General features: G+C 60.4%; 6 protein-coding genes across 6 annotated transcripts in view; 4 read left to right on the top strand and 2 right to left on the bottom strand.

Moving 5' to 3' along the window:
• Nucleotides 1–9,863, top strand: part of VOLCADRAFT_86855 (uncharacterized protein) — a gene marked incomplete at both ends in the record, with an annotated part of 17,000 nt that extends 7,137 nt beyond the window's left edge. Inside the window, 9 exons of the mRNA XM_002946623.1 lie at nucleotides 56–189; nucleotides 654–939; nucleotides 1,336–1,581; nucleotides 2,058–3,988; nucleotides 4,200–5,552; nucleotides 5,748–7,428; nucleotides 7,924–8,917; nucleotides 9,320–9,439; nucleotides 9,799–9,863. Of these exons, the coding sequence (XP_002946669.1) occupies nucleotides 56–189; nucleotides 654–939; nucleotides 1,336–1,581; nucleotides 2,058–3,988; nucleotides 4,200–5,552; nucleotides 5,748–7,428; nucleotides 7,924–8,917; nucleotides 9,320–9,439; nucleotides 9,799–9,863 (6,810 nt within the window). The remainder of the gene's footprint in view (nucleotides 1–55; nucleotides 190–653; nucleotides 940–1,335; nucleotides 1,582–2,057; nucleotides 3,989–4,199; nucleotides 5,553–5,747; nucleotides 7,429–7,923; nucleotides 8,918–9,319; nucleotides 9,440–9,798) is intronic.
• An 847-nt stretch (nucleotides 9,864–10,710) lies between these two features.
• VOLCADRAFT_85206 (uncharacterized protein) lies at nucleotides 10,711–13,185 on the top strand. Its single transcript, XM_002946622.1, has 7 exons — nucleotides 10,711–10,851; nucleotides 10,953–10,984; nucleotides 11,061–11,136; nucleotides 11,276–11,314; nucleotides 11,453–11,569; nucleotides 11,882–11,982; nucleotides 12,279–13,185. The coding sequence occupies exons 1-7, from the start codon at nucleotides 10,792–10,794 to the stop codon at nucleotides 12,310–12,312; spliced, it is 459 nt and encodes a 152-aa protein (XP_002946668.1). The 5' UTR covers nucleotides 10,711–10,791; the 3' UTR covers nucleotides 12,313–13,185.
• A 379-nt stretch (nucleotides 13,186–13,564) lies between these two features.
• VOLCADRAFT_86853 (uncharacterized protein) lies at nucleotides 13,565–14,380 on the top strand (the record flags this gene model as incomplete). The annotated part of the gene is made up of 3 exons (XM_002946621.1): nucleotides 13,565–13,651; nucleotides 13,880–13,972; nucleotides 14,236–14,380. Coding segments are annotated over 3 exons (324 nt in total), but the record flags the coding sequence as incomplete, so codon positions are not given.
• Nucleotides 14,381–14,628: 248 nt separating this feature from the next.
• On the bottom strand, nucleotides 14,629–17,350 carry syp6 (Qc-SNARE, Tlg1/Syntaxin 6-family; the record flags this gene model as incomplete). Its single annotated transcript, XM_002946450.1, has 6 exons — nucleotides 14,629–14,802; nucleotides 15,250–15,340; nucleotides 15,709–15,858; nucleotides 16,843–16,940; nucleotides 17,082–17,195; nucleotides 17,300–17,350. 6 exons carry the CDS (start codon nucleotides 17,348–17,350, stop codon nucleotides 14,629–14,631), a joined length of 678 nt encoding a protein of 225 aa, XP_002946496.1.
• A 402-nt stretch (nucleotides 17,351–17,752) lies between these two features.
• On the top strand, nucleotides 17,753–22,147 carry VOLCADRAFT_116086 (uncharacterized protein; the record flags this gene model as incomplete). The annotated part of the gene is made up of 6 exons (XM_002946620.1): nucleotides 17,753–18,356; nucleotides 18,459–18,670; nucleotides 19,276–19,408; nucleotides 19,774–19,898; nucleotides 20,310–20,498; nucleotides 22,094–22,147. 6 exons carry the CDS (start codon nucleotides 17,753–17,755, stop codon nucleotides 22,145–22,147), a joined length of 1,317 nt encoding a protein of 438 aa, XP_002946666.1.
• Nucleotides 22,148–24,970: 2,823 nt separating this feature from the next.
• cyc48 (guanylyl and adenylyl cyclase family member) lies at nucleotides 24,971–25,258 on the bottom strand (the record flags this gene model as incomplete). The annotated part of the gene is made up of 1 exon (XM_002946449.1): nucleotides 24,971–25,258. The coding sequence occupies one exon, from the start codon at nucleotides 25,256–25,258 to the stop codon at nucleotides 24,971–24,973; it is 288 nt and encodes a 95-aa protein (XP_002946495.1).
• Nucleotides 25,259–27,027: the final 1,769 nt, after the last annotated feature.

The following is a 27,027-nucleotide window of genomic DNA, read 5'->3' as shown; positions in this document are numbered from 1 at the left end:
CTTCGCCGCGTGGAGAGACGTGTGCGACATACTCCACGGGAACGGCGAACTGCAGCCGCAACCACCACAACCACAACAAGCCGGATTAGGACAAGGACATGGTGGTGGTGGTGGCAGCGCGTCATCAAGTGGCCTCAGTCACCTTCGGCTGACGGTGGCGCCCATCGAGCACGCCGTCAAGCACGACAAGTAGGTGACGAGAGGGGCGGGTGGGAGGTGTGTGGGGGGGGTGAAATGGGAGGTGGGGAGGTGGGAGGCGGGGAGTGAGCAGCTAGAGGGGGAGCAGTAAGGGGGGGTAAGGGGGGGAAACGAGGTGCCAATGGGTTTGGCACTGCGTGTGCACCCGGCAGGGCCCTACGTATGTATGTCTGTGTGTTTGTGTGTTTTGGAAGACTGGGCTGTGCGAGTGGGAAATGGCGACCGGGGGGAGGGTAGTGGTTGACACGCACACACACACGCACACACACACACACACGCACACACACACACACACACACACACGCACGCACACTTGAGAGCAGCAGGTTTACCACCACCACCCCAGGAATGGGTCACACCTGCAGCGAGAGGTGGGAGTAACTTGCTGAATGTGCACGGATCCCGCGGTGGCCCCCTTTCCCCCTTACTAATCCGCATCCACACCCCGTCGAAAGGCGGCCGGAGGTCCGCCATGCCGCATTGGATTGCTGGCAGCACCTCATCAAGCTGCTAACGCGCTCGTGCGATGCGGGCGACGGCAACGGAGTTGGCCAGTACGCGGTCACTTGCGATGATGATGGCGGCGGCGGCGGCGGCATGGGGCCGCGAGGGCACCTGCAATCGGCGCTGGCCGCCGCCATCTCAACACTGGAGTTTTCGGATCTGCAGCGGATGCAGCCAATGCCGTACATGCATCCGTACGTGCCTCACGCCGCCGGCGGCGGCCACCGGGCCCAGCAGGTGCCTGGGGACTAGGGCAGTGGTGGGAGTGACGTGAGTAGGGAAGGCACTGCCGCAGGTGCTGTTGCGAGCGATGTGGCGACGGCAAATAGCGGCGGCGGCGGCGGCAGTGCGTGCATGTCCGTGCCGGGGCCATTGCCGGGAGTTACCAAGGGCGATGTGCGGGGTGAGGGTGACAGCCTGTGTCCACACAACCACCCCGAACCCAACTTCCCGCGACCTGCCCCGGCCGCCCCGGGTGTGTGTCCAACCCCCCCCGGGGGCCCCGCCGGTAACCCCCGCGGCTGTGAGAGGTGACAGAAACTCAAACAATGTCAATGGGAGTTATCAACCGCCTCACAACCACCTCACAACCACCTCACAACCACCTCACAACCACCTCATTCTTTCCCGCAGCTGCTGCCGCGAGACCCAGTGGGGGCCGTGTCGCCTGCCGTGTGGGCTGTGGCGGTGGTGCCGGTAGCGAAGGTGGTGCTGCTGCAGGTGGCTGCACCGCCGCCGCCGCCGCCGGGAGCGTCGGGTTCGGCCGCCGCGGCCTCAACTTCTCCGGCTACGGCTACACCGGCGGGACTTGGAGGCGGCGGCGGCGGCGGCGGCGGCGGCGGCGAGGTTCCTGACCACCGGGTCGCGGAGCTGCAGCTGGTGAGCGCATCGGAAGGAAAAGGGTTGGGCTGAGGTTTGTCGTACGACGGTAAGGAAGTTGCTGAGTTCGGGTAGCGCGATGGTTTCAGAGCTGTATGGCTCCATGGCTGCGTTCAGAGCTGTATGGCTGGCTGGTTTTCGTTAGCTTTCCGTTAGCCCTCTTTCCTGTCGTAGCAGTGCTTGTAAGAGGGGGGCCCCGGCAAGCAATGCGATTGATGGGTTGCTGAGGGTGACGACTGCCATCTCGTCGATAGGGGGGCTCGATGCCGCGACCTGTGGTAAGTCTGGTGGTCGTACAGCAGTCCGATCACCATCATCATCACTATCCCATCGGCTTGTCCACTTTACTGCAGATGCACATGCACATGCACATGCACATGCAAATGCACATGCACATGCCGGGCGTCCGCATCGCTGTGTCTGTCGTTCTTCCAAAAACGTGCCCGGCCCCCGGCTCCCTGCCTGGATCTCGGCAGGTGCTGGCCACTCTGACAAGTACGACATGTACGGCAATCATGAAGCCGCTGGCGGAGCTCATTCTGGTTACGCTGCCGTCCCCGCTACCACAACCGCTACCACCCGGCGGCGGCGGCGGCGGTAAGACGGGGTGCCCGGCATCTGGTCCAAAGCAGCCCGGGGAAACCACACCCCCTTACGTGTGGACCGCAGCGGCGGCAGGTATGAAGGCGGTCGTGACGGCGGCTGCAGCCGGGTCCCGATCCGCGGCTGAGCTGTGGGCCGCGTTGCTGAGGCGCATGTTCCGCTGCGCCGCCGAGCAGGTGGCGGCGGAGGCAGCGGCGGCTGTGCAGCCCGCAGCCTTGCCGCAGCCGCCAGGGCAACCATCGGAACCGGCGGCGGCGGCGGCGGTAGCGGCGGAAGCCGCGAAAGGGTCGGATTCTCCTGCAGCGGCGGCGGCAGCGGCGACGACGACGACGGTGCCGTCGTCGTCTGTGTCACTGCTTGAATCCTGGCAGGCCTGGGGCAACACAGCGGAAAGAGTGTTGTCAATACTCCTGAATACATCGTCGGCGCCGTGCCCCTCGGCATTAAAGGACGAGCCAGACGCGGCCATCGGCAACGGCAAGGCCAGCGCTGGCGGAGGCGCCGCCGGCGATAACAGTGCGAATGGCAACACGGCGTGGACCCTGTGGCTGCAGTTCTGTTGCGCTTCAGTCGCACTCCTGGATCCTTTACCTGCCGACGCCAACGGTTGCGGTTGCGCCGATGCTGACCCGATCGTGCAGCGGTCGCCGCCGCCGCCGCCGCCGCAGCAGCAGCAGCATTTTCAGCTACGCCAGCTACGGCAGAGAGCCGTCCTGCAGCGGCTCCTTCGCGAGCATGCCGGGCCGCAGCTGGTAAGGCTCCTCAAGGGGCTAATTTGGTGGTCGTATAATTCGCCACGTGGGCTTGACGCCGTCAGCGGCGGCGGAGCTGAGGTGGCCCGGCAGCCCGGTGAGCGCCGGGGCTCTTCGGTGTGTGCGGACGCCGTGGTCGTGTGGCTCGCCGTCGGCCGTACACTTGACCCGCTCTCGGCGGCGGCGGACCCGCGCTGCTTGGAATGGTGGGTCAGCTGGCGGGATCAGTTGCGAAGTTTGTTGTTATGCGATGTGTGGGCTCACGCCAGGGTGGTTGGCGCCACCGCCGCTGGCGGCGGCGGCGGCGGTACAGCGGCGGTAGCGGCACCGCGGCTCGCCGCGCTATGCTGCCTGGCATTGCGGCCGCCATCGTCGCTCTCAACCAGATCGCCGCGGCGCAGGCACTGCAGCGGGCCCGATGGCGGCGGTGCGGATGGCGACAGCGACGCCAACGGCGGCGCCAGCCGCCCTAGAGACCGCAGCAAGCGCAGGCCCCGATCGCCGTCGCCATTGCCACGGCGTTCCCCGTCGCCATTGCCACGGATGGCCAGATTGGATCCAAATCTGGATCCAAGACTTCCGTCGGCCGCGGAGACGTGTAGCATTGGGGGCCCCGGGAGGACAGCGACGTGTGGACCTGGCGGCGGCGGCGGCGGCGGCCAGCCGCTGTGTCCGTACACCTGGACGCTGTGGGAGACGGCGGCGGGCCTCCTGACGGGGATGGGGTCACTTGAGGAGGACGCGGCAGGAAAGGGCGGTGGTGGGCAGGCTGCGCTGCTAACGGGGCCCCTGCTCCCTGCCGAGGGCGGCCAGGGCGCCAGCCGGCGGCGGAGGGAAGCGGCGGATGCAGTGGCGCAGCTTCTGACGGCGCCGCTGGAGGCCTTGCTGCTGCCGCAGGCGCAGCCAGGTGTGCGCCTGGACGCAGCTGGTGGGGATGGCTTTGCAGACGGCACGCGTATGGCGGCGGCGTGGAAGGGGCTGCTGGCGGCGTTGCTGCAGCACAGCCGTCGCGCGCAGTACGGCATTGCGTCGGGCAGCCGCGGTGCAGGCAGGTGCGGTGTTTTGACTTCTAGGTTCTGCCCCTGTCCGCCATGTCCAAGGTGTGCCAGATGTAAAGAAACATGGTGAAACCTCGGGCGGCGCCGGACCGTGCGACTGGACGGTTCTTTCTCCATCTTACAGCCTACCAACCACCACTAATGCCACCATGCCTCCTTCAAGCTGTCTCCCCTCTGCTGACGTGGCATTCACTCCCCTTGGCAGGCCTGATGGTGTCGTTGTTGCCGCACAAGGCGTTGCTGAACGCCTGTGTGAGCTGCTACACGTGCATAACGCCGACGCGAGCCGCCGGACGCCCGCGGCCGCCGGGGTCGAGGAGTCCGCAGCCCGGGGGGTGTCGGCAGCCTCAGCGGTAGCAGCGCTCCCCGCACATGCACCGGCATGGCGTCTGCTCGCCGTGGCCACAACTGCGCTGGCGCGGCACCTTACGTCAACGTACGACGCCGCGTCGTCGTCGCCGGCCGCCGCCGCCGCCGTCAGCAGCAGCATTACCCAGGAGGGTCCGCGATTGCGGACGCCGCCTCCTGCCGCCAATGGCAGTACCTGTACGACACCAATGAAAGGGAGTGCCGCCGCCGCCGCCGTCACGGCGACGATGACTCCGCGCTGTTCGCCCTTGACGCCGCCGCCCAGCACACCAGGCGGTGGGGGCAGTGCCGCTGCCGCCGCCGCCCTAACGCCCCGTCGAACTCGCGGCGGCAGCTTGGAACCCGTGGGTCCAACCGCTTCAGCCGCGGCGTCTCTGGCCGCCGCCGCCACTGCGTCCGTACCCGGAGGCGTGTTGCCACCGCCGTCGACGGCCTCAGCATCTGGCGCTGCACTGGGGCCCGAGCTGCTGGGGGCATTGGTGACGGCCGCCACAGCGGCAACGCTGAGGTCTGCTGGGGACTGGACTCCTTTGAGCACGGTGGTTCCGGAGCACTCCTGTGGCGGCGGCGGCGGAAGTGACAACGGCAACGGCACCAACGGTCTCAACGGCCCGCAGGAGGCTGCGCATGCTGTTAACAGGATCATGGAAAACCCGGTTTCGGGGCTAGGCGGCTTAACGGACACGGCAGCAGCCATGCAGCAGCAGCAGCAGCAACTGGAAGGCCTGTGTAGCTGTGCGGCGACGGATGCATTGACGGAGGCGCTGGATGCCGTACCAGATGTGCTGATGCCGCTGGCGCGACTGTCGGCAGGCGGGATGGTCGGGACGAACTCTGCGGCCGCCACTGCCGCCGTCACCGCTGACACAGCGTTGCAGTCGCTACAGCTGGCGCTGCTGGCTGTAGTGCGGGATCTGCTGCCGCGGGTGCTGCGCGGCCGCCAACGGCACGGCGTCGACTGCGCCGCGGATGCGGATTCAGGCGCGGTTAATGGTACAGGCGGCGCTGGGGTGGAGAAAAAAAGCGGCGCTGGCGGCGGCGACGCAGCCATGGGCGTACGGCTGGGTGTCGTACATGTCGCCACCGCGGTGACGGCGGTAATGGGGCTCTTGTGTCACCTGCGGCGACGAGGGTGTGACGTCACCGCGCAGCTGGATGGTCTTGCGCCGTTGCTGGCAGCTTGCCTCAGGTACGGATTCGACTGGGGACGTGTTGAAGGATGTGGGGGGGTTCAACTGCTAGCTCATCCTTGTGCTTAAACTTCTTAGGAAAGCTGCAGAGCTGCGTGATCATGTACATTTGTAATGACATCGGACAGTGCTCTTTGGCGGCTGTGCTGTGCTGTGCCGTGTTGTGCCGTGCCTCCCCCCCTTGGGGCCCCCAGGTCGGGCAACCTGAATGAGACCCCTCCCGAGCGGACGACGGCAGTTGTCGATGCAGCGGCGGCGGCGGCCGGGACATCCCCGTCCGCGGCAGCGGCGGCGGCGGCGGCGGAGGCAGCGGAGGCAGCGGTGCTACCGCAAGCAACGGCCCTGGCCTTGGAGTCGTTGTTGGCGGGTCGTATGCCCCGTCTGCACACGCGGGTGGCGGCGCACCTACGGGGGCTACTGCTGCGGGAGCAACAGCTGGCCATAGCGCAGACGGCGTACTGCCAGACCAGAGGCCCTGGGCCGCCGCCGCCAGCTTCGATTGCGGGGGGGCCGGGGGCCGGTAGCGGTGGTGGTGGTGGTGGTGGCGGTGGTGGTGGTGGGCTACAGCTGCTGTTGTTAGAGGTCGCCGCCGGAGCTGGTGGGGCTGATGGAGGTGGGGGCCAGGAGCCAGCGGCGTCAGTGCACGTCGTACCGGCCGTTGATCTCGCACCGCTGGCGCTGCCTCAGGCTGTGCAGCTCGCGGTTGATGAGCGGGCATGGGACGGCACGCTCTTGCTGCCGGACAGCCAGCTTCAGGCGGCGAAGCTACCGAGGCGGACGTATGCGCAGCAGCCGCCGCGGCACCCGCCAACGATGGCCGCACTGGCGGCGCCGCTGCCGCCGCAGCGACATCTCGCCAAAGCACAGACGCCGCCGAGGGATAAGGACGTGCAATCCGGCACGCCAGGCCAGCCAGCCGCGGGCGCCGCCGCCGCCGCCGCTGCCAAGCTTTCGAACCCGGTAGGTCGCCGTACTCCTATCGCTGCCAAGCGTGCCTTCCTAGACTCGCAAACGGAGTACGTCCGCATACCGCCGCCGCCGCCAGCGCCTGGTGGAGCCGCCGCCGCCAGTGCGCCGTCCGGTTGTGGCGGCTCGAAGCGCCGGCGGCGGTGCACTGGCGTCACCACCTATACGGCGCTTGACGGCTCGCAGAATGGACCTGTGGGTCTCATTGGCATCGGGAGCGAAAGCCAGGACCAGGGCTCCGAAGACGAAGGCATCGATGAGGGCACTGTATTGGGAGGTAGTCGCGATGTCTGGGACGGGAAGTGCGCGACCGCGGGCGGCGTCCAGGGCGCCGCCGCCGCCGACGGCGGTGGTGGCGGCGTCGACGGCCCGGTACGTCATCCTTGGCAGGTGACTGGCGCGGCTAATGCGGGCTCCGTTGAGCCCGAAGGATGTACGGCTTCCTTCGCAAAGACGCCGCCGCCTTCTGTGCCGCCGCCTAAACAGCTGCCGCAGCCGCAGCCGCAGCCGCCACCGCCGCTGCCTGACGGGAGCGCGGCAGCTGCCAAAGCCGCCGCCGTCTATTCAGCCGCCACCGCTGTCGCGGTCACCCCTAATGCCGCGCTCGCCAGCGGCGCCAACGATGCAACGGTGCAACCTGCTGCCGCGACGCAGCCGCCACGGACGCCGCCGCCACTACACGGGCACGGCGACGTCGACGTCCCGCCCTCGCATATTTCCGACCCCCTGCCGAGCCATGCATCCGGCCTTCTAAGGAATACAGGAATCTTGTCGTACGGTACGGAGCTGGGGGCTCCAGCACCGGCAGCGGCGGCGGCGGTGGTACAGCAGCTGCAGGGCCAGGAGTCTGGGGCCATGGAGGTCGACCATGTGGACCATGTGGGTATTGAAGCAGCGGCTAAGGTGGAGGTGGGGGCAGCTGCGGCCGAGGTGGAGGCGGCATTAGTGGAGATGGACGAGGAGGAGGAGGAGAAGGAGGAGATGGAGATGGAGATGGTGCCGGACTCGCTGGATCCAAACGCGCCGCACCTCGAAGAGCAGCAGCAGCAGCAGCAGCAGCAGCAGCAGTGCCACAATTACAACCACCGACGCCACAATCGCCACCGCGCGCACGGCGGGCTCGGCTTGGGCGTAGATGTAGATGTGGGCGGGGTGGTGGAGCTGACCGCGCACGCGCCAAGAGACGTAACAAGTAGTGGTGCCTGTGGGGGTGTACGGCGAGCTGAGGCCGCGTCCGCCGAAACGCGCATGTTGAGGTCTGGGGGCCCCGGCGCGACCAACACGGCCGCCGCCACCGCCCATGTCCCTGCCAACGCAAACTCTGGCGACGCGGCCGCGGATGGCCGTGGCGACGGAGGCGGAGGTAGAGGTGGCGGCAATGTCGGGCCGGCTCCAGCTGCTCAGGGTTTGACGTCATCGCGGCTAGAAAAAGGAGACGCTCTCGCGGCGACTGTGTCCCAGGGAGGCGACCGTTGCGGGGCCTCGGCGGCACCCTTGGCGCCGGCCGCCGCTGCAACAACGCTTTCGGATGACATCAGCGGCGCGGCGGTGAGTACGGCAGCGGCTACGGCCGCTGAGCTGCTGACGGACGGCGCATCCCAACTGGACCTGGCGGAGGGCTGTGACGTCACATGTACGGGTGCAATGGGCGCCGCTGGCCCGAGGGCGGCATGGCTCTCCCCTGCAGCTGGAGCCTGTGCTCCGCGGCTGCGTAGCTGCACCGACGGATCGTCATTGCGTGCTCGGCCTCTTCCCATACCTTGGGCCGCAGCCGCCGACCCAGTAGCACCAACAGCCGCAGCAGCAGCACCACCACCAACAACAACAACACAGCAAGCCATGGCGGTGCGCATTGGTATGGAGGCTGTCGCACCCCCCCCGGTGGCGAGGCCAGCCGCCGTTGCCGCTCCTGCAACTGATGCCGCTACTAATGCTACTTCTATGTACACCGTCGCCGTGGCGGCAGTGGACGGAGTGGATGAGCTATTAATGGAGCCTACTCAGCAGCAGCAGCAGCTGCAGGAGGCGGCCGTCGCGGCCGCCCTCCGGCGGAAGCGCCAACGGGGCCAGGTAGACCCCGCTGCGGCCGCTGCTGCCGCTGCCGGTATCGCCCAGGGTGGCGGACTCTGCACGGCGATTGGCAACGGTGCAACACCCGATGGAGAGTCAAGTGGCGCTGACGTCGGCTCAAAGCGTCGCAAATGCGGTACGGGCGACCCGCAGCAGTCGGGGGCCGGCGGTGACGGCGGTGACGCCTCCGCCGGGGGATTAGGGATCGCCTCTGCGGGGTTGCCACTGCAGCCGCTGCATAGGAAGCATGTGACGACGCCAAGCGGCAGTGGTACCGCTGCAATGGCTGTAGCGGGCATTGGCGGCGGTGCCGGCGCAAGGGGCACAGGTACTGACTCCGCCGCTGCCCGTATTAACACTTTCATTGCGTCCGCTGCTGCTACTGCCACGGCGACTGCCACTGATACTGCTGCTGCCCGGCCGGGCGCGGAGCTAGGCGGTGTGAAACCAGGTACTGCTACTGCTGCTACTGCTGCTACTGCTGCTACTGTTGCTGATGGTGGTGCTGCCAGTAATGAAGGTGATCGGGGTCACATGGCGTCGCTGGTGAGAGTGGCGGCGGCCGGGGGGGACGGGGGGACCAAGTCCAGCGGGGCGGTGGCGCCTGCTGCTGCATCCGATCTAGCTCGGCAGCAGCAGCAGCAGCTGCCGCCGGTGAGATGTCAGGTGTCGCAAGGGGGGGAGATGCTGTCAGAGTGCATGATGGGTACGGCTGGTGCTGTGGGTGCAGGCCCGGGGCCGGAGTCCAGGTCTGCGGAGGCGGTGACTGCGGTGGGGGAGATTCGGCGGACCCTGTCCAACCTGCAGGCCGCACTGGGAGACATGGACAGTGCGCTGTTGTTGGAGACCGGTGCGTTGCTGTCCGATGCCATTTCGCGCGTGCACTGTGCCATGGTGCGTTTGCATCATCAGCGGCAGCAGCAGTAACGGCAGTAGCTGTAGCGGCAACAAACATTATAGCACCACCAGCAGTAGCAGCAGCAGTAGCACCAGGGTTTCACAGGACACCAGTGCGGACGGCGCCGGCATCAGCATCGGCATCCGCTCCAGGATGTGGCTGAGCTACAGGGTTATGTGGTTCCCCGGTTCCACTGGGCAGCAGCCGCGGCTGGGTGTGCTGCGGCTGAGGAGAGACGAAACCGATTACGCGACATGTGTGGCTTAGAACTTCCGTTGACTGATGGCCCTTGCGTTGTGTGCGCCTGGCAGAGATGACGATTGAGATTCCTCAGGGAGGGCTCCGCCGCGCAGCGCAGTGGCCGGCTGCCTCTTGACCACACTCCCACTCCCAAGCAGCGTTCGAGGCTTTGCGCGCTTAGAGTTTGTGGGTTGAGCGTAATGGGTTCCGAAGAGACGCTCTTCAGAAAGATGAGCTGAGAGCGGGTGCAGGTTTTAAGAATCTGCGGATCCGATGCCCGGAGCTCGAATGCTGACTCTGCCTTAACACGTGTGCGGACGTGTTGAGTCAGCTGCGGGTCCTGGGGCTTGGAGGGCCGGGAAACGGGGGATGATGAGTGTGTGAATATACGACACTAAACGGATTTTAAGTTGTGAGGGTTTTGGACCTCTTCTGAGTTTCTGTGCTGATTAAGGGCGATTGAATCTGGTGGAAGGGATTGTAGGACTCTGTGGCTTGGCAACTTTACGGGGCCTGTTGTCCAGTTTTTATATGGTGTTGGGAGGGACGTCGAGGCCTTTATGACTTAGGGTTCAGCTGAAGCGGGGTTGTAAACCACGAAGGTGCGTCAAACAGCATAGGTTCGTGGGATCATGGCTTTTAGATTATTGAAAGGTTATTTCGCTAACGGATATTCCTCTCTTTCTCCATAGCAGCACGATCGTTCTCGGAGCCGTCTTTCGTAAGCATTTCCAGGAGCTGTGCACGTCCATGTCCGGATGTCTGACGCTAACATGGAAGAAGGCACAACTTAGAACTTCGACCGCCGTGGTTTTATGCTCAATTTACTTGTTTACTCATATACTTTGTTCCGGGGAGACAGTCGGACGTTTCCACGTTCCTGCATGTTCTGACGCCCTTCCAACTGCCCGCTGTACATGTACGGGGTTGCGTCGGAAACAAATAAATGATGCAGGCTTTTCCAGCACAGTCAAAATTGCTATCATAACTTCGGACTAATTGATATTTGTGCTTTCAGCACATTTGTGTAGTTGCCACCCTTGTTCCCAAGTTTCCCAATTAACATGGCAGACGCGCTCAAGGAGGCTTTTATTGCATTTGCTTCCTATGGCAAAGGACAAGAGGTGAGACCACAGTTGGGGCAACTATCCAGTTGTGGGTGACGATACGGTCTCCTTCTTCCTATTAGCCGTCCTGAACGCTGTCGTCCCTATTATTTGTACAGATTAAACAGGACATGGATAACAAAAACTTCAGGTGCGTGGGCAAGCAGGGGAGAGGCTTTCCTTGCCTACTAGGACATTGACACTGTTTCGTTTTCGTTCGTATTCAGCAAATGCATGAAGGACTCCAAGATTATTGACGGGAAATGCATTACCAACACGGAGGTCGACATTACCTTCATGAAGGTGAGTTCGCAAGTATGAGTAAGACGTTCCAGAAACTTAACATCTAAGTCTCCGAATCTAAGCCTCTGCAAGGGGATTTTGCTAATTCATCTTCTAATCCTCCGTGGCTTATCGCCGGCCTTGTCCTTTCGGCAACCAGGTGAAGGCCAAGACCGACCGGACGATTAACTATGCGCAGGTGTGTGAAACCCCGTTACGGATGCTTCCGGTTGCAATTCAACCTTTCACCTCCCTTGTTTGTTTTTAAGTACCGGCTTTTTTGACCGACACACGTGCTGACTTCTGACCGATTGGCCGTTTTTCATGCTGCGTTCAGTTTTGCGCTGCACTGGATCACTTTGCCCAGAAGAAGGGCTGCACACAAGCAGAGCTGGCCCAAAAAGTCGCGGAAGCTAGCCCAACGTCCAACGCCACGAAGGCGCAAGCCGTTAAGGTATATTTCAGTTTCTGGCTAGGTTTCGCTCTCGCTTAGCTAGTCGTTAACTTTTTTAAAAGTTGAATAGGTTAAATCCTTGGCACGGGCCGCTAGACGGAGAGCGTCATGGCGGTGGACCCGAGTTGCTGGCTTCAATGAGCCACGAGCTGCCGCGCAGCAGAATGCATGTGCTTATAACAGCGTTTGTGCAAGGTCATAAACGGTGTAACGAGCTATACCGATGTGTAGCCCGCTGGAAATTGATGCCCGTTACTTTCAAGAAAACAAAAAACAATGTTGCCTTTGCTGGTATGCATCTGATCCACGCAGTACTATGACGATAAGAGCATGTTTACGGGCGTCCACAAGAACGGCGGACCGACCACCGTCGACAAGATGCGCGCTGGAGGCCTCGCGAACTTGTGCGACAGGTCAGCATGCTTCCTTACGATTTGAATTCCTTCTTGCACGTGCCTTCTTGACGCGCTGTATTCAGATTATGGGCCGCTCAGGGCCAGCCGGACTTTTGTCCCGCATGATAGGCCCCAGCACTGCATGGTACATAGGAACCGGCATGCGGCTCATGTCACAGCATCTTCTATGAATCACCTGCGTGCCCTTGTTCAAGTCAATTGCCGCATCCTTCCGTGGCATGTTTGCCCCCTGGTTATTTCGGAAGCTGCTACACACACGGCGTGTCTTGCCCCGCTTCCACTCGCACCTCCAGGAGCCCGGCGGACAATCGCGGCGTCAAGTACTAAGGCTTGCCGCGGCGCCGGCATGACGGTTGGCGAGGCGGTTTCCTCTATTCTTTCTTCTTTTCCTGCTCCTGCATGCGCGTGTATGCCACCGACCAGACCGCTGCTTGGCGGGAATGGCAACCTCTGTGGGAAAGTCCAATCGGGTCTCGTGAGCCGGTTTTTGGGTAGTGAGGCTGTACTGCTGGGCAGTACGGCAACGTAGGCGAGGTGGTGTATACGGCCCTTTTGTCTAGATCGGTTCGTGATCGGCTCTGGTGATGCTTTATTGCATATATAAGCTGCTGTTTTATACTTGTGTACATATCTTACTGAGCGATGCTCGCACAATAAGCCATGTTAAGGTGATGAGGTCATGTACCCTGAGGAACAGGGCCTCATTTGGAAATGCAAACCTCTTGAAATAGGGACTGAGACAGGTCCAGTGCTGGATGTCTTGTGGACATGTTTTCAGCTGGGCGACAATGTTTTCCGGACGATATGAGGCCAGAGGTCGGCAAATAAGGCGGGTCCTGCGGTTCCGTACCACAGTACCCGCAGCCGAAATTCGGCTTAAGTCCCCGTTAGGCTGCGGGTCCCTAATGACCAAAATTTGACCAAAAGACGTGATTTGTGTAGCCTCTATTGCGGCCCGTAAGGCCGCGTGCTGAAGTTGAACTCTGTGTTTTAACTCATTTTTTTAGGTCTACTGACCGAGAATTATGCCCTCCCGTAGCCGTAGACCCCGATTTGCCCCTCTTGATTCTTTCTAACCAGCATCGGGGTAGTTAGGACCTGACCCCTGACTCGTACTCACGTATGTGCTTTTGTAGGTGCTGACTCCGCGGCCTAGGCGCCTAGGACATTCCTATGGCCCCCTTGTAAAGGAACCTGCCCAAGAAGCTGCGTGAAGATATCCCTATTCATGGTGAACCCAAGGATTATCCCGGGGGTGGTATCATTTTCTGCGTCTCGCTACCAGAGCGACTGGCGGTCCTCCGCAAGCCCATACAGCAGCTCTCAGACGTAAGATGCCCCGCGGTTGCAGACCATTGGACTTCGTTTGCCACAACAGAGAGGAGGACTGTCCCCGGTGGGATGCAAAGTCAGGGCGTGTGGGGCGCACAGATGTAACGTGTCCACCTGCTGCTGGTGCAGCACCGCGGAAGCACTGCTGGACACAGCCATCCCTTGGGTGCGAAGCATTAATAGGGCAGCACTGCTGTCAGGTGATGGGCCGCTCCTTCCCTCCCCTTGTGTGGGGTGTCACAACCAGGCCCTCCCCTCTTGTGTCGTACCCAGCCAAGCCCAGACCCCGCTGGTGGATGGGGAGCACCATCCCCCCCAACCATCCGCCCATGTGGTGAGCCAAGCCCGCGGCCCTCCCTCCGCTCACTCGTCGTTTCGTCCACGTGTCCTGCCCTTAGGACAGGGAGGATGTGCGAACAGCCACAGAACGTAGATGACAGAGGGAGGGGAGTTTGTTAGCTTAGAGACTTAAAACAAGCACACCGCGCTGTGTGACGACCGCACACGACCGCACCACCACGCAATCCCCCGCTGTTGACAAGTACTCCTCCTCCATCGCCAGCACCTTGGACACGCAGCCTCACCGCCCTAACTACCCGACGAGAACCTCCGCCGCAATTATCGCCCTCTCCCGTACCGAGCCTTTGATCACCTGGTGCGAATATCATGTGGTCAACTATTTCCTGTATTTGCTACAGCGCTCGTCGCCGCACCCTTCCTTTCCGTACGGTCGTTCCCATACAATCGTACGATGCCCCTGCACCCCTCCTCACTGACTCTTAAGCTTCCAAATCCTCTCCTCCCCTCTTCCCTGACCCCTATCAGCCTCATCTCCGCCCTTCAGCCGCCAGGCCCCCTCAAGAGCGGGCCGGACGCCCTCATCCAGCTCATCTCCCTCCCCCCCCACACACGCTACAGGCCCATCACCATACTTCTACAAGGAGACACGCGGCACACGCCGCAGCCCCAGCAAGTTAGAAATTCCGCCCTCCCCAGGAGCCCCCGCCGTCCTGGCGCACCCCAGAAGACGCCACACACAGCCCCTCCCCATAAGCTCAACTAGGTTGGGGGTACTCCCGAACGCGGTACAGCAGCACCGACCGCCAAACAATGAAAACACGCCGGGTGCAGGCCGTCGGCCTGTCGACGCCCCACGCGGGCGCTCCATGACCCGACCGGAAATACAGACATACAGACAGACATGCTGCCGCGGCGGCGGTTCCTGTTCCTGCCAAGCAGGGGCCCGCCGCGCGGCGGGGCCCTGCGCATCCGCCTGGCCCCCTTAACTGGTTAGTTGGTTTAGTTTGTGCGTTACATGAATGCAAAGACGGCAAGGATGACGAGGATAACGATGAGCACTACGATGAGCACCAGCTGCGTGTTGGAGCCGCTCTTGCGGATGAGCTCCTGCATCTTCTTTTGCGCCGCCTTCAACGTGCTGTGCGTCGTGTCCACATCCTGCTCCAATTCGTTCAGCAAAATGTCCTGCGGTGGAGGGTGCGGGAGGGCCCTCGTCATGTGAGAGCGCGCTCATCTTTCTGGACGTGTGCACGTACGTACGTGGGTGCGTGGTGTGGGACGCGAGATGTGGTGTGGGACCAAATAACCGAAGAACGAGCCCCCCCCCCGTGTCCATGTGTTCACCACACAGCTGATCTGCGACGCCGGGACAGCAGCTGGTAGCCTGAATAGCTGTCACGTGTACGTGCGCGAAGGGGAAGTGAGTGCAAGGATGGACAGATACGCGGCGGGGCCTTACTCCACCCAGGAGCCACGCAAGGGCCGTATCCGCCTCCTGGAGATGTGGAAAAGAGCCGCAGCTTCGCCGCCGGAGGCGACCCGCAAACGGCCCCAAAAGAAATCGAGAGCCACCACCGCGACCCGGTTGCCGCGCAAACCACACAAACAGCTCCCAGTCGTTCCATCCCCCACCTGTGCCGCCAACTCGTTGCCGATTTCCCGGCCCTGCCGCCCGATCCGAATCACCGCCTGCTCGATGTCCTCCAGGTCCTGGTCTTGCCGCCTGCAGCCGCATATGCCAGGCAGTTCCCAGATCAGTCATTCCCCCGGGCGGCAGCCGCTACGCAGCCACGATTTGGGCGCCGTCAAGACCAAACAGCAACAGGACATGGTCAAGATTTGAGATGACAACATCCCCATTATGAGCCCCAGTGAGTCCCAGAATGCTCGGTGAGCTGTAGGTCAGGCCAGTTCCCCCTCCTCCGTTGGTTCGGAGCCCTCGAGGCCGAACCCCCAGAAATCCCCCCCACACTCAGAGCGGTGCCTGAATGCAGCGGCTTCTGGTCACACCTCCAGAACCCACATAGCTAGCTAGCTGGCTAGCTGGCTCTGTAGCGGCCAGTCATTCCCTCATTCTGAGTCCTGACCCACTTGAGCATCAGCTGCTGGTTCTCGTACTGTCCGGACAGGAACTTGTCATTCGCCGCCACCGCCTTGGTCTCCGCCGCAGATACCGGTGGCGGGGGAGCAGTGGCGGTCCGCAACGTGTCCTTCATGCCCTCCACCTGCCGCCGGGTGTTGCTGCGGGGGCGGGGTTTTTCCGGAGCCGGATCCGTCAAGTCATCTCTGAGTTGCAGGTCCGGGACGCATCACCGGTCACCCTCCATGCCCCGGGGTTATCTCCCGGCCCTGTGAAGCGCCGGCTTGTGAAGTACCACTGTACCACCGTACGGCCTCTGCCGTAGACCCCGGGCTGTACATGTGCAGGTGTGCTAACCAAGGTGGTCAAATTGGTGCGCGGGCCATGTTGACGGGCTTGCATGTGCCATGCAGGGGCCACCTCAATCCCCACTACGACCGAATATACGCCATCTCCAACGCGACTCTGCGGATTCAAGGCAGAGCTCTATCATCCAGTCTCTACCATCCTACAGCGCCGAGGCAGGCAATGCAAGCGAGCCCTAAGCAATCTAGGCAAGCCCATTTCACCGGAACGACAAAACTACACACACCGTCGCGTCAAGCGACATACCAAGGGAGCACACCAATGCTGGAGCTGCCGTACCCCGGGGCCCCGGACGGGAAGGGTGCCCGTATTAACGCGTCTACCCACCCCTTTCTTCTGGTGAAACAGGGGGGTGTATCTTCGCCCGTGGCAGCTACCCTGCGAAACCCTGCCTTCCCCGGTATTTCGGGGCACCCTCATCCAGTCACCCTAGTCAACTTCTCAGTGGATCGCTCAGGTTCCGCACCCACCACCAGCATCCAACGGAATCTGCCGGGTCGACAGCGGCCCAACTCCGTTCCTGGTCGGCTCGCAGGTTAACTTTATCCCAGGTCACCACCGTCCATCAACTAGGGGCGCAATGCCTTCCACCATCGGAAGGACTTTGACCCTAATGGGTATCGATCCCGGGATCTCCCGGGGGCAATGGTCGCGCCTTACCAGTAGTGCCAAACCCTTTATGGCATGGGAGAAACCCTCAACAACGCCCTTATTCCATAGCATTGTACTGCTTCAACGTCGTCTGGCGAGGCGATGGGCACCGCAGTCGCGCAGCGTACCTGATCCATCGTCGCCGGCTGCTGAGCTCCTCGGGCGTCAAGTTGAAACGCTGTGGATTCTCTGATGCGCGATCCACGGCCGTGTCCAGTTCATTTAACTGCAGGCAACCGTTTAGGGACTGACTAAACCCCGATGGTGGAAAAAACAGAATGAACACGAAGTCCCAGTACTCGCTCCAAGGGAGATAAAAGTAGCATTAGGTGCGCCGCTGTATGATGAAGGCTCCCCCCAAACGGACCTGCCAAGCAAGCGAGTTGCACCCTTCCTCCACGCTCTGGGCAATTTTTTTCCGCTCTGGGTTGGTGGCTTGTAAGCCGTGAAATCTGGACATACGCTGTTGAAGTTCATTTACCTACGAAGGCAATTCACGGCTGCTAAGAAACATGCAAAGGAGCTGGTCTACGGTGAAGAAAGAAGCTGCGAGCCCATGAACACGAAGCATCAAAGCCTACTCACAGTATCTTGAATTTCCTGGCGGATGAGGTAAAATGGATCCTGTGAAGGCATATGATAGAGCTTGGAAGGGTGCTCAAGAGCAATCACAAGTTTTTTGCAAAGGACGTAAGCCAGAGGCAGGGCAAGTGCTTTGTCAAAGTTAGCACCTTAACATTGATGCACGAATATTCGTCTTATCGAAGCCTGCCAGCAGTAGAGCCGGGGTGACAAACTCCTGGAATGAGCCTCGTACACCGTACACAGTTTAACTTCTGCCAGCCCCAGATGAATTTCTTGCCGGTGCCAGAGCTCTGGGTAAGACGGGTACATCGTATGTATTGACATCACAGCTTTTGGCATTTGGCAAATCTAGCTGGCGGCGCATGCCTGCCATTCCCAACACCACCAGTATTCGGGGCGCCATATAGTGTTTCCTGGAGTCCAATTCGTCTTCCAATTGCCCATAGTCTTAGCATGTCCGCTGCTGCAGGCGCTCGCGTGGCTGGCGCCATGCGAGGCTGTGCCAGACCGCCTGCCCACTTGACGTCAGCCTCGCTATCATCGCATGTCCAGTTTTGGCCCATGCGCCAGCCCAACCGCACGACCTTCGAAACTCTAGTCACACAGCCGCGGCAACTGCAGCAGCAGCCTCTTCCTCACCTTAGCTACATCACCAGCCCGCACATCCCGCCGCCGCCACCACAACATCTGCGCTCATTAATCCTTTGTACCGCTTCATCAAAGTCCAGTGGGGCTTCTCAGGCCGCCCAACGCAGCGCGGTGGAGCCACGCTTGCCGACCACAGCTACTGACCCACGGGACGATCCTGAGGGCGCCAGTAGCAGCAGTAGCAGCCGTAGTAGCAGCAGTAGCACCCGGCGGCTTCAGGGGCGCACTGCCGTCCCGGCAGCGACAGACGGGCCCTCCTGGCCAGCTGACGGCCGGCCGGACAGCGAGGACCGCCGCTCCATCACGTTGCCGGATGGTTTTCGTGACAGAGCTCACCAACAAGAGTCGACAGCGGCTGACTTGGGTGGTGGTGCTGCTGCTGAGGAGGAGGAGGAGGAGGAGGGGGCAGGTGGGGAACTCCTCCTTGTCAGAGGGTGGTTATGGACAATGTCAGACACGAAACCCCGTATCAACCCCGTCTTCCGATGTCGCGTGGTGGCGCGCAATGCAGGTAGTGGTGGTGATGGTGGTACGGATGGGGAAGGAGAGTACGACGAAGATGAATACGACGAGGATGGCGAGGATGAGGACGAGGGCGATGACTACGCGGGGTCGTTCTTGGAGCCGGATGACGCCCCGCGGGAGGTCGCCACGGGCGGCACGACCTGGGGGGAGGTGGTGCTCAGAGCGGCACAGGAGGTGCTGGCGAAGCCCCCCATGAAGGTGAGCCAGACGCGGAGAGAGGCGGCCCCGTGTGGGGTGAGGTGTGGTTGGGTACGTGTTTTACAAAAATATGTATGTATGTATGCTGTTACAGGGTGGTATAGCTTCACCAGCGGCCCCTTTTCCCTTGGAGGCAGTTCCCTGCTTTCCCCTGCTAGAGGGGCACCCTAATCTATTCACCCCATCCGATTTCAGACTGTATTCGTTGGGTTCAGCAACTCACCACCAGCGTCCATCCAAATCTAGCGGATCAACGGCGACACAACTTCGTTCCTGGGCAGCTCGCATATTGCTGTAATCACGTCCTAGACCGTCCACAAAATGGAGGTCCACCTCCCAATTTAACACCCCTCACACAGCGAGGGGTCGGCAGGCGGATTTGAACCCGGAATCTCCGGGAGCAGAAGTCAGGCCTTAACTTCTGCCAGCCACCCCGCCCTGTGTATATATGTACGTATGTCATCTTGGGGGGCCAATTTGGGTCAATGTGGTTAAAGTTCTTCCATTTCGTGTGGGTAGGAAATATTCGGTTAAATTCCGCATATATTATATATGTACAGACAGACAGACAACCCAAACTACTGACATCCTGTCCTGTATCACAGGGTTTGGAGCTGTACCTCTTCCGGGCGTTACCCGCCACTCGTAAGGTGGACATACGTCTGGACAAACTGGATGACTTGTACGGCTCGCCGTCCATTGACGACATCGAACGATTTCAGCGGGGGCTCCTGGCGGGTGCGTCCACGGCGGCTGGTGGGGGGGGGGGGAAGAGCTTTACAACACACCACAGCTGGGGACGACTCTATCGATCGATCGATATATAGATAGATAGATGTATATCTATCTATATATCTATCTATATCTTCTGATTGAGACCAGCAACGAACGATGACGCGAACTGACAGCGCCTCCTTGTTTTCCGGCTGGTGTGCATGTATCCTTGTACGCGGGGTGCGGAGGGAAGGGGGGTGAGAAGCAACCGCACGCACACAGACACACACACACACATGCAGGTGTTCCCGCCAGGGACGCTGCTCGGTACCTTCCGTCGCTCTAACCAGATATTTCCCTCCTCCCCCCAACCCCGGGCCCCCGCACAGCGCTGGAGCGGGAGATGGGACCGGAAGCCGCGGGTGAGATTTCCTTCGAGGTGTCTTCCCCCGGCGCGGAGAGGCTGGTGCGAGTGCCAGAGGAGCTGCCTCGCTTCGCCGAGCTGCCTCTCCAGGTGCTCAAGGGGGAAGGGGGAGAAGGGAACATCGCTGCGATAACACTCTGCTGCTCGGAGCTCTCTGATTCGGATTCTCCGGGTGGGGGGTTGAGGGTGGGGGAGTGTTGACATGTTCAGGTCCTGAACCCCCCCCCCTTCCCGAGCCCCGCTGACCTTCCCCCCATACACACACGTCTGCCGTGCTCCGAGGGTTAGGTTGACCTGTCCTGATGGAAGGGGGGAGAACAGGAACACCGCGGCAACCTGATGTATACATGTATGTATTTAAGTGTACATACATGCATATGGACCCAAAGGTATACGTGGCCAGGTGTATTATTATGTGTGTCCCTCTGAACTCCGCCCGCCCGCCCCCACACACCCACACACACCCACTCCACACACACCCACATACAACCCCCCTGGCAGGTGGAGTACCGCACCCCGGACGGCAAGGAGGTCAGCGCTGTGCTGCTGCTGGCGGGTTTGGACCCCTCGGGCAGCACCAGCTCCTGGCGACTGGCCAACGTGAGAGCCAACGCGACCGTCAAGGGCCGGGCCCTGTCCAAGAAGCAGCTGGGCCAGGTGCTGACGCTGGCGCTGGCGGATATCGTCCGGGTGCGCATTCATGTGGACTTTTGAAGGTGGCGCAGGAGGCCGCAGAGGGAAGGAAGGCCGCAGAGGAGTGGGGTTACAAACGGGGAGGGAGGGTAAGAAATGATGTGCGGTGTGTGTGTGGGGGGGGGGAAGAGGCGAGAGGAGTGAGGAGGGGAGGAGCTGGAAGTTGTCCAACAGAACAGGGAACTCCTGATACACACCTTAAGAGCAGCCCAGTGATTGCTTTGCGGAGGGAGAGGAGGAGGGGACACTGCTGGCCAGGGGGAGGGTAAGGGAGAAGGATGCAAAAGAAACCGGTGAACCAGGGGGAGGGGTCCGACACGGGCAGAGACACCTTTTGTGTGTGGGGGGTGGGAGAGGGGGAGGGAGTTCCCGGCGGTGGCGGTGGGGCTCCTAGAAGGGGCCGAATGAGGGAGGGAGGGAGGTCCTACTACAAACGTGACGACAACCTGCGAAGTGTTGTATGGGAAATAAGACCAGCTGAGGTTAGTTTGTGTCTTAAGGGGGGAGGATCCAAAACTCGCACGTGTCCTCGGATGGCAGGTATTTAAACAGTTTGAATGGATGATGAAGGTATTTACTCGCGACCGAGTAATCCGCGAGCGAGCGATTGTTGAGTTATGGCAGACGGACCGCAACCCACAATCTTCTCCTGAAATGCGTACGTAAAACGGGTCTTCCAGGAACGTTGCTCATACAAATAAACAGACCAGGAACCAATATTTCAGTTTTTGTCATAAAAGCCATCAGTACAGCAATGCTGTTCGTTCAGGTGCTGGTTTAAATCTATATCATCATCACAGCGCTTCAAAACATTCACCAACTCAACCTGATCAGCGAGAGCTGTTACCGACAACACAGCGCCACAGGCAGCGTATGCTGAAGCCGACGTTGACCGCGCGACCACCTACACAGCACACACACACACAGCCACACACAGCCACATTTTCGTCTTAAAGCATGATGCAACCCTATTCGCACGCACATACATATTGTATATGCATGTATTTGCGTGGTCAACAGTACCAGCTCGTATAACAGACTATAATCGCAAAAAAAAGAACCTACATTGTGCACGTCTTGGGTTGCTTGAATGCTTTTTAGTTGCACATATGCAAAATGAGACCACACCGGGGGCCCCCCTGCTCCGCCCTTACACGGCCTGACCGGCCCCACACCACACTGCCTGCACCACAACCGCCTTCCAACACCAAGCACCAACACCAGTACCAAATGCGCAGCATCCACACACACACACCGAACCACCACACAACTTTAATCATTTACACAACGACAAGGGCATATATATAGATATAGATAGATAGATAGATAGGTCGACAATCCTTCGAGGGATTGCCATCGAGGGAGATGGCGCGATCAAAGGCTCCGGCAACTGCCAGCAGCAACAACCCAACGCACAACCACCCCCATGACAATGCCACGCCGCGCTATCAGCCGCGCAAATTAACAGAGCCCCCGCCAACCACGGACCTGGACCTCCCCTTACAAGCGGAAAACACACAACAACAGCAGCGCCGGATGGAGGGGAGGCCTGCACGCCCACTTCCACCCCACCTCCCCCCCACCATCCACAGCACCCCCATCAGGACCTCTTAAATAAGCCCAGGGAACACCATTTACTTTGGTGACGTCCTTGTGGGTGAATTCAAATTTGAAATCGATCAGAGTATGCACAAAACAGATCGAGTAAAGGTCGCGAAGTGGTGGTGGTGTGTGTGTGTGGGGGTTTCGGGGGAGATTTCGCAGAGGGTGGTGAAGTACCTGCCCTCGCATGTCGATTAAATAATAAGGGCAGAGCCACGCATTGAAGTCCCCAAAATAACCCAACCTCGGCGTTACCCGCGCACCGGCAGTGATCCCAGCCATCTTGCAGTACGCTTACCTTACCTCAACCGCTGAGGTAAGCAAGCACTAAGTGTGCATGCATGTATATATATATGTATGTATGTATGTATTGTGTGTGTGTGTCTCAAGCAGCCAATTCGCGGCGGATTCCAATGCCTCTGGTGCAAGGTGGGACAACGGTAGGGAGCATCGGTACTACATAACCCCCCTGAAACCATTCTTTTCGCCATAGGACCCTCCGTCCAGTTAAGTGCAATCACCATCGCCATCACCATCCATCGTGTTTTAACGCCAAAACGACTCTACTGGAACCCCACATCACGACCACAGTCAATGGCGCAATGAGGGTCTCGGAGCACACGAACATATCATCATTACCACCATCACCATCATCATCATCACCATCATCATCATTACCATCACCATCACCATCATCATTACTACCATCAACATCATCATCATCGCGGCTCATCGCAGATCATCAAAGCACATCCAGCAGTGAGCGGTCCATGCGGCGTCACAGCGCATCCACATCCCCTGTAACGCATATGACTTACGACAACGGAACCCAATGCGGCACAAACGATGCAGTGCAGTACAGTGCAGTACAGTGCAACCAAGGTGAGGTAGGTGAAAGCGCCGTAAAAAATACACACAAAAAAACACTTACTGACATACATATGCATATCCCACAGACCTACAATGCCGCATCAAAATATTTGGGGCTCCCCACCCACGAGCCCCCCCTGCTGCTTCAGCGCTGTTGGAGCCCGTCGTGCAGTTGCCACATCTCTTGGCTCTAATGGTGCACAAGGACGTGGGCGTTTTCCGCCTTCAGGTAATGCGCTGCCGTACACCCGCCAACTAACATACCCATATATACCGTTAGCGCGTGTGCGCGTTTTGCGGTTCACCGCCACCACCATCTGTCCCCGCGCAAAGGCACACAACGCGCCCCGGTCCCCCTGACCTACCCACCGCTCACTAACCCATCACTAACCCATCACCGCCATCACAGCACCATTCCTGATCTAACTCCTGAACGTAGCCACCCGTCGGCTACTCCACAAACAGCCATAACGCCCACCTTCCGAAACTCACATCGCCATCACGTCACCATGAACAGAAGCCTCCCATTACCCCATTATTCGCATCCTCGCTGTTTGCACGGCACATTCCTCCGTACGACGCCCAAGAAAGACAGGGAGGACAAGGTATGCTGCTACGACCTCCGGAACGATGCTGCTGATGGAACATCACATGAGATTCCGCCTGACTTTCCCCAACCCCCCACCCGAAATATGACCTTCCCTTCCTTCCCCCTTTCCCTCCCGCTTTCCCTCCCCCCCCCCTCCCTGGGCTCTGCGGAGCGGCCGCAGCTCGCAGCTCCTCCCTCCCCTTCTTCCCCCCCCCGCCCTTCTCCCCCCTTTGACACCGGCAGTTCACCTTCCCTCTTTCTCGCACTTATTAACCCCCCCCCGCCCTGAGGTACCATCCGCACCATCAGGAGGAGGACGTCTCCACCATAAGGCCTCCCCCTCTTCCTCCCCCTCTGCCTCTCCCTCCTTCCTCCCCCTCTGCCTATCTACCGCCCTATCCACTGTTCTATTACCCCCACCTCGCACACACCACCCGAACCGCCGGGCTGATAGTGGCTCTCGACGAATTCCGGCAGACGAGGGGCCAAGCCTCGTCAACAACCTTCCAAACAGTCCCCGAGAGGGGTGGCATGTGTTCATTGCTCGTCATTGTTTGCTGTCACTGTCGTTGCTATCATTATTATTAATATTATTATTGTTATTTCTGATAAAACAATGTATTCGGTCAATATAAATATTTTATATTGTCGCCAATGTATCTGCAGAAAAATGGGCTTTCCTGCTGTTTCGCTTATTTATCGCGGGCTGTATCGCACATGCATGAGCGAGGATCCGATGGTTGCTGCTGCCGCTGCCGCTGCCGCCCATTACTCGTCTAGATAGCCGCCCTCGTTGCGCAGTCGCGACTTGCCGCGGAGCAAAGTGGCGGGGATGGCGGAGGTGAACGACAGCTGCTGCGCGAGGAACACGTCTGACGAGGTGCAACTGGAGGTATCCAAAGTGGACATGAGCAGCTGGGCATGGCCGCCACCGCCGCCGCCGCCGCCGCCACCATGGCGGGAGCCGTTCGTGGCGGCGGCAGCAGAGCCGCCGCTGCGGACTCCGCCGCCGCCGCCAGCTTGCGTTGATTCCGGTGTGCTGACGGCGGGCGGCACTAAATAATGGATTTGATCCTCGGGGACCCACACGTACTGTATACGGAGTACGGAAGTACGTGAAGTACGTACAATGTGATGGGTGAGGGCCCGAGCGATGAGGGGCAATGGAGCGTAAAACAGGTGAGTGAGGGGAACAATAACGACGACGATAGGAGCAGCAATAGCAGTAGCAACAGCAACAGTAGCAGCAAACACACGTTTCACCATACACCACCACACATACCGTGTTCAGAAGACCCTTGCCCTTGATCTGCAAATGATGATATGAGGGGTTTTGAGGGAAGGGGAAAGGAACGGCGAAGCGGTGATATGGGAAGGAACTCGAAAAGCGAAATCAACGCGCAGGCAGCTACCGCCCAGGCCATCTTCCCCCCACTATCATCCCTCCCCCACCATACACACACCGTCCCCGGCCCACCTCCGACTCACCCCCACCAGCCGCTCCCCCTCCCCCCCCTTTCCCCCCCACCTGCACCCCGCCAGTGGGCGTCCAGTTCTCATGGGGCAGCAGCGCCCGGGTGTCCTCCGACACGTGCACACTGCCCGGGGTGGCGGTGGTCTGCATGCGGGAGGCCGTGTTCACGGTGTCGCCGAACAGCACAAACCGGGGAACCCGCGTACCCACAATACCGCTCATGACGGGACCCGTGTGGATACCTGCGGAGGGAGGGGGAGGGGAAAGACGAACCCCAAACGAGTGAAGCGGGGGGAGGGGGAGGGGTTGAGTTCTTGCCAAGGGCAACTTGGCGCCGGGCAGTTTGATTCTCTTCCTCTTTCCTTCTGCACGTGAACCCTCCTAAAACATCGCCCCTGTCCCCTCACCCCGCTCCCTCCCCCCCCCACTCCCCTCCTCCACCACCCCTCCTCTTACCATCAGAACCCCGCCCCCCCCCTCGCCCCTCTCCTCCTCACCAATCCTGAGCTTCAGGGGCTCCTCCAGGGTGGGAAGCTTGGTCTTGGCGGCCACGTTGAGCATGGCCTGTGGAGCAGTAGCAATAGCAGTAGCAGGAGGCGGGGGTTAGGGCAGGGAGCAAACCACTGACCCCAAAACCTTAAACCCGGTAAAAACATTAAGCCCTGGGTAGGCCGTATGGAAAGGCTTTGAGAAGACGACAACGGCATAGCCTCAGTCCACAGCGCACAGAGCGGTTGTGGTAGGCCAGTGATGCGGCATATCACAACCAACCTCATTACGCGCTGCGGCACGGTTCCGCCCAGGCAGCCCTCGCACCATTTGCACCCGGGGTGCGGCTTGGCCCACCCTGGGTGGGTCCGTGCACCACCCGGGCGCCCTGTGCGTGTAAGCGTGTGTGTGTATGTGTGTTACGGATTGATCCTGGCCTGACGCTGGCCACCTGTGTTTGTGTATGTATGTATGTTTGTGTGTGTGTGTCTGTGTGTGTATTTATGACCTAGGCCGCGTTGAGGGAAATGGCGTTGGCTGTCTTCCTGTGTGTGTTTACCTTTGCGAACATGAACACCTTCTCCGCATGCAGGGGGTCCCACCGGTCTCGAACCGCCACCGCGCCGTCCTCCTCCTCGCGAAGCAGACCTCCAGCCACAATGAACAAGCCGCCAATGGTCTCCATCTGAACCAAGGGGGGAAATAAATAAATGAAAGCAACAAAAAAGGGACAACGCGGGATCGGGTTGTGCGTGGGGGGGGGGGGGGGGAAAGACGAACCACACACGAGTGAAGCTGCTGCCAGAGGGGGGGGGGAAAGGGCGGCGGAGGTATATGACAAAGATCAGACGATTGTCAAAAGGAATTACCATATGGACGGAACGATATGGTGTGTGTGTGTGGGGGGGGGGGGTGCAGACCAGGGCGATGGCCGCAGGAGGAGCGCCGGATGTTTGCCGGGTAGAATGGCTGAGAGGGCTGAGAGGGTAAGAAGACGAACCAATGACGGTTGAAGCAGAACACAGAGATAAGAGTGCGGCGGTGGCGGTGGCGGTGGAATGTGCGTGTGTGTGTGCGTGTATGTGTGCGTGTGTGTGTGCGTGTATGTGTGCGTGTCGTGCTTCAAGGGAGCCGGTGATGGGTGTGCAGGACGAGGAGGGGCATGAGGAGGGGGGCAGCGTACATGTTTGGAAAGGCAGGAGCGCGGAGGGGGCGGCAAAGATTGAGAATGCGATGCAATGCACATCAGCTGCGGCATGCCGTCGCGCGAGATATGCAGCTCCCAGCGGCCGGAAGCCAATGGCTACTAAATTAACTCCACCACCCACGGCTACAGGCACGGCTACAGCTACAGCTACAGCCGCCCGCAGCCCCGCCCGCAGCCCCCCCCACCTTATGCACCCCGAACGGCTCAATGGAGTTATCAAACTTGGCAAACAGGTCGTTGAGGAAGGCGAGGACCTTCTGGGGGGGTAGCTCCATGCAGATGTCGTCAAACCCGG

The sequence above is a fragment of the Volvox carteri genome (genome assembly GCF_000143455.1).
Source record: "Volvox carteri f. nagariensis unplaced genomic scaffold VOLCAscaffold_3, whole genome shotgun sequence".
NCBI lineage: Eukaryota > Viridiplantae > Chlorophyta > Chlorophyceae > Chlamydomonadales > Volvocaceae > Volvox > Volvox carteri.
The sequence above is the reverse complement of the archived record's forward strand: the minus strand, read 5'-3'. Positions and strand labels throughout refer to the sequence as shown.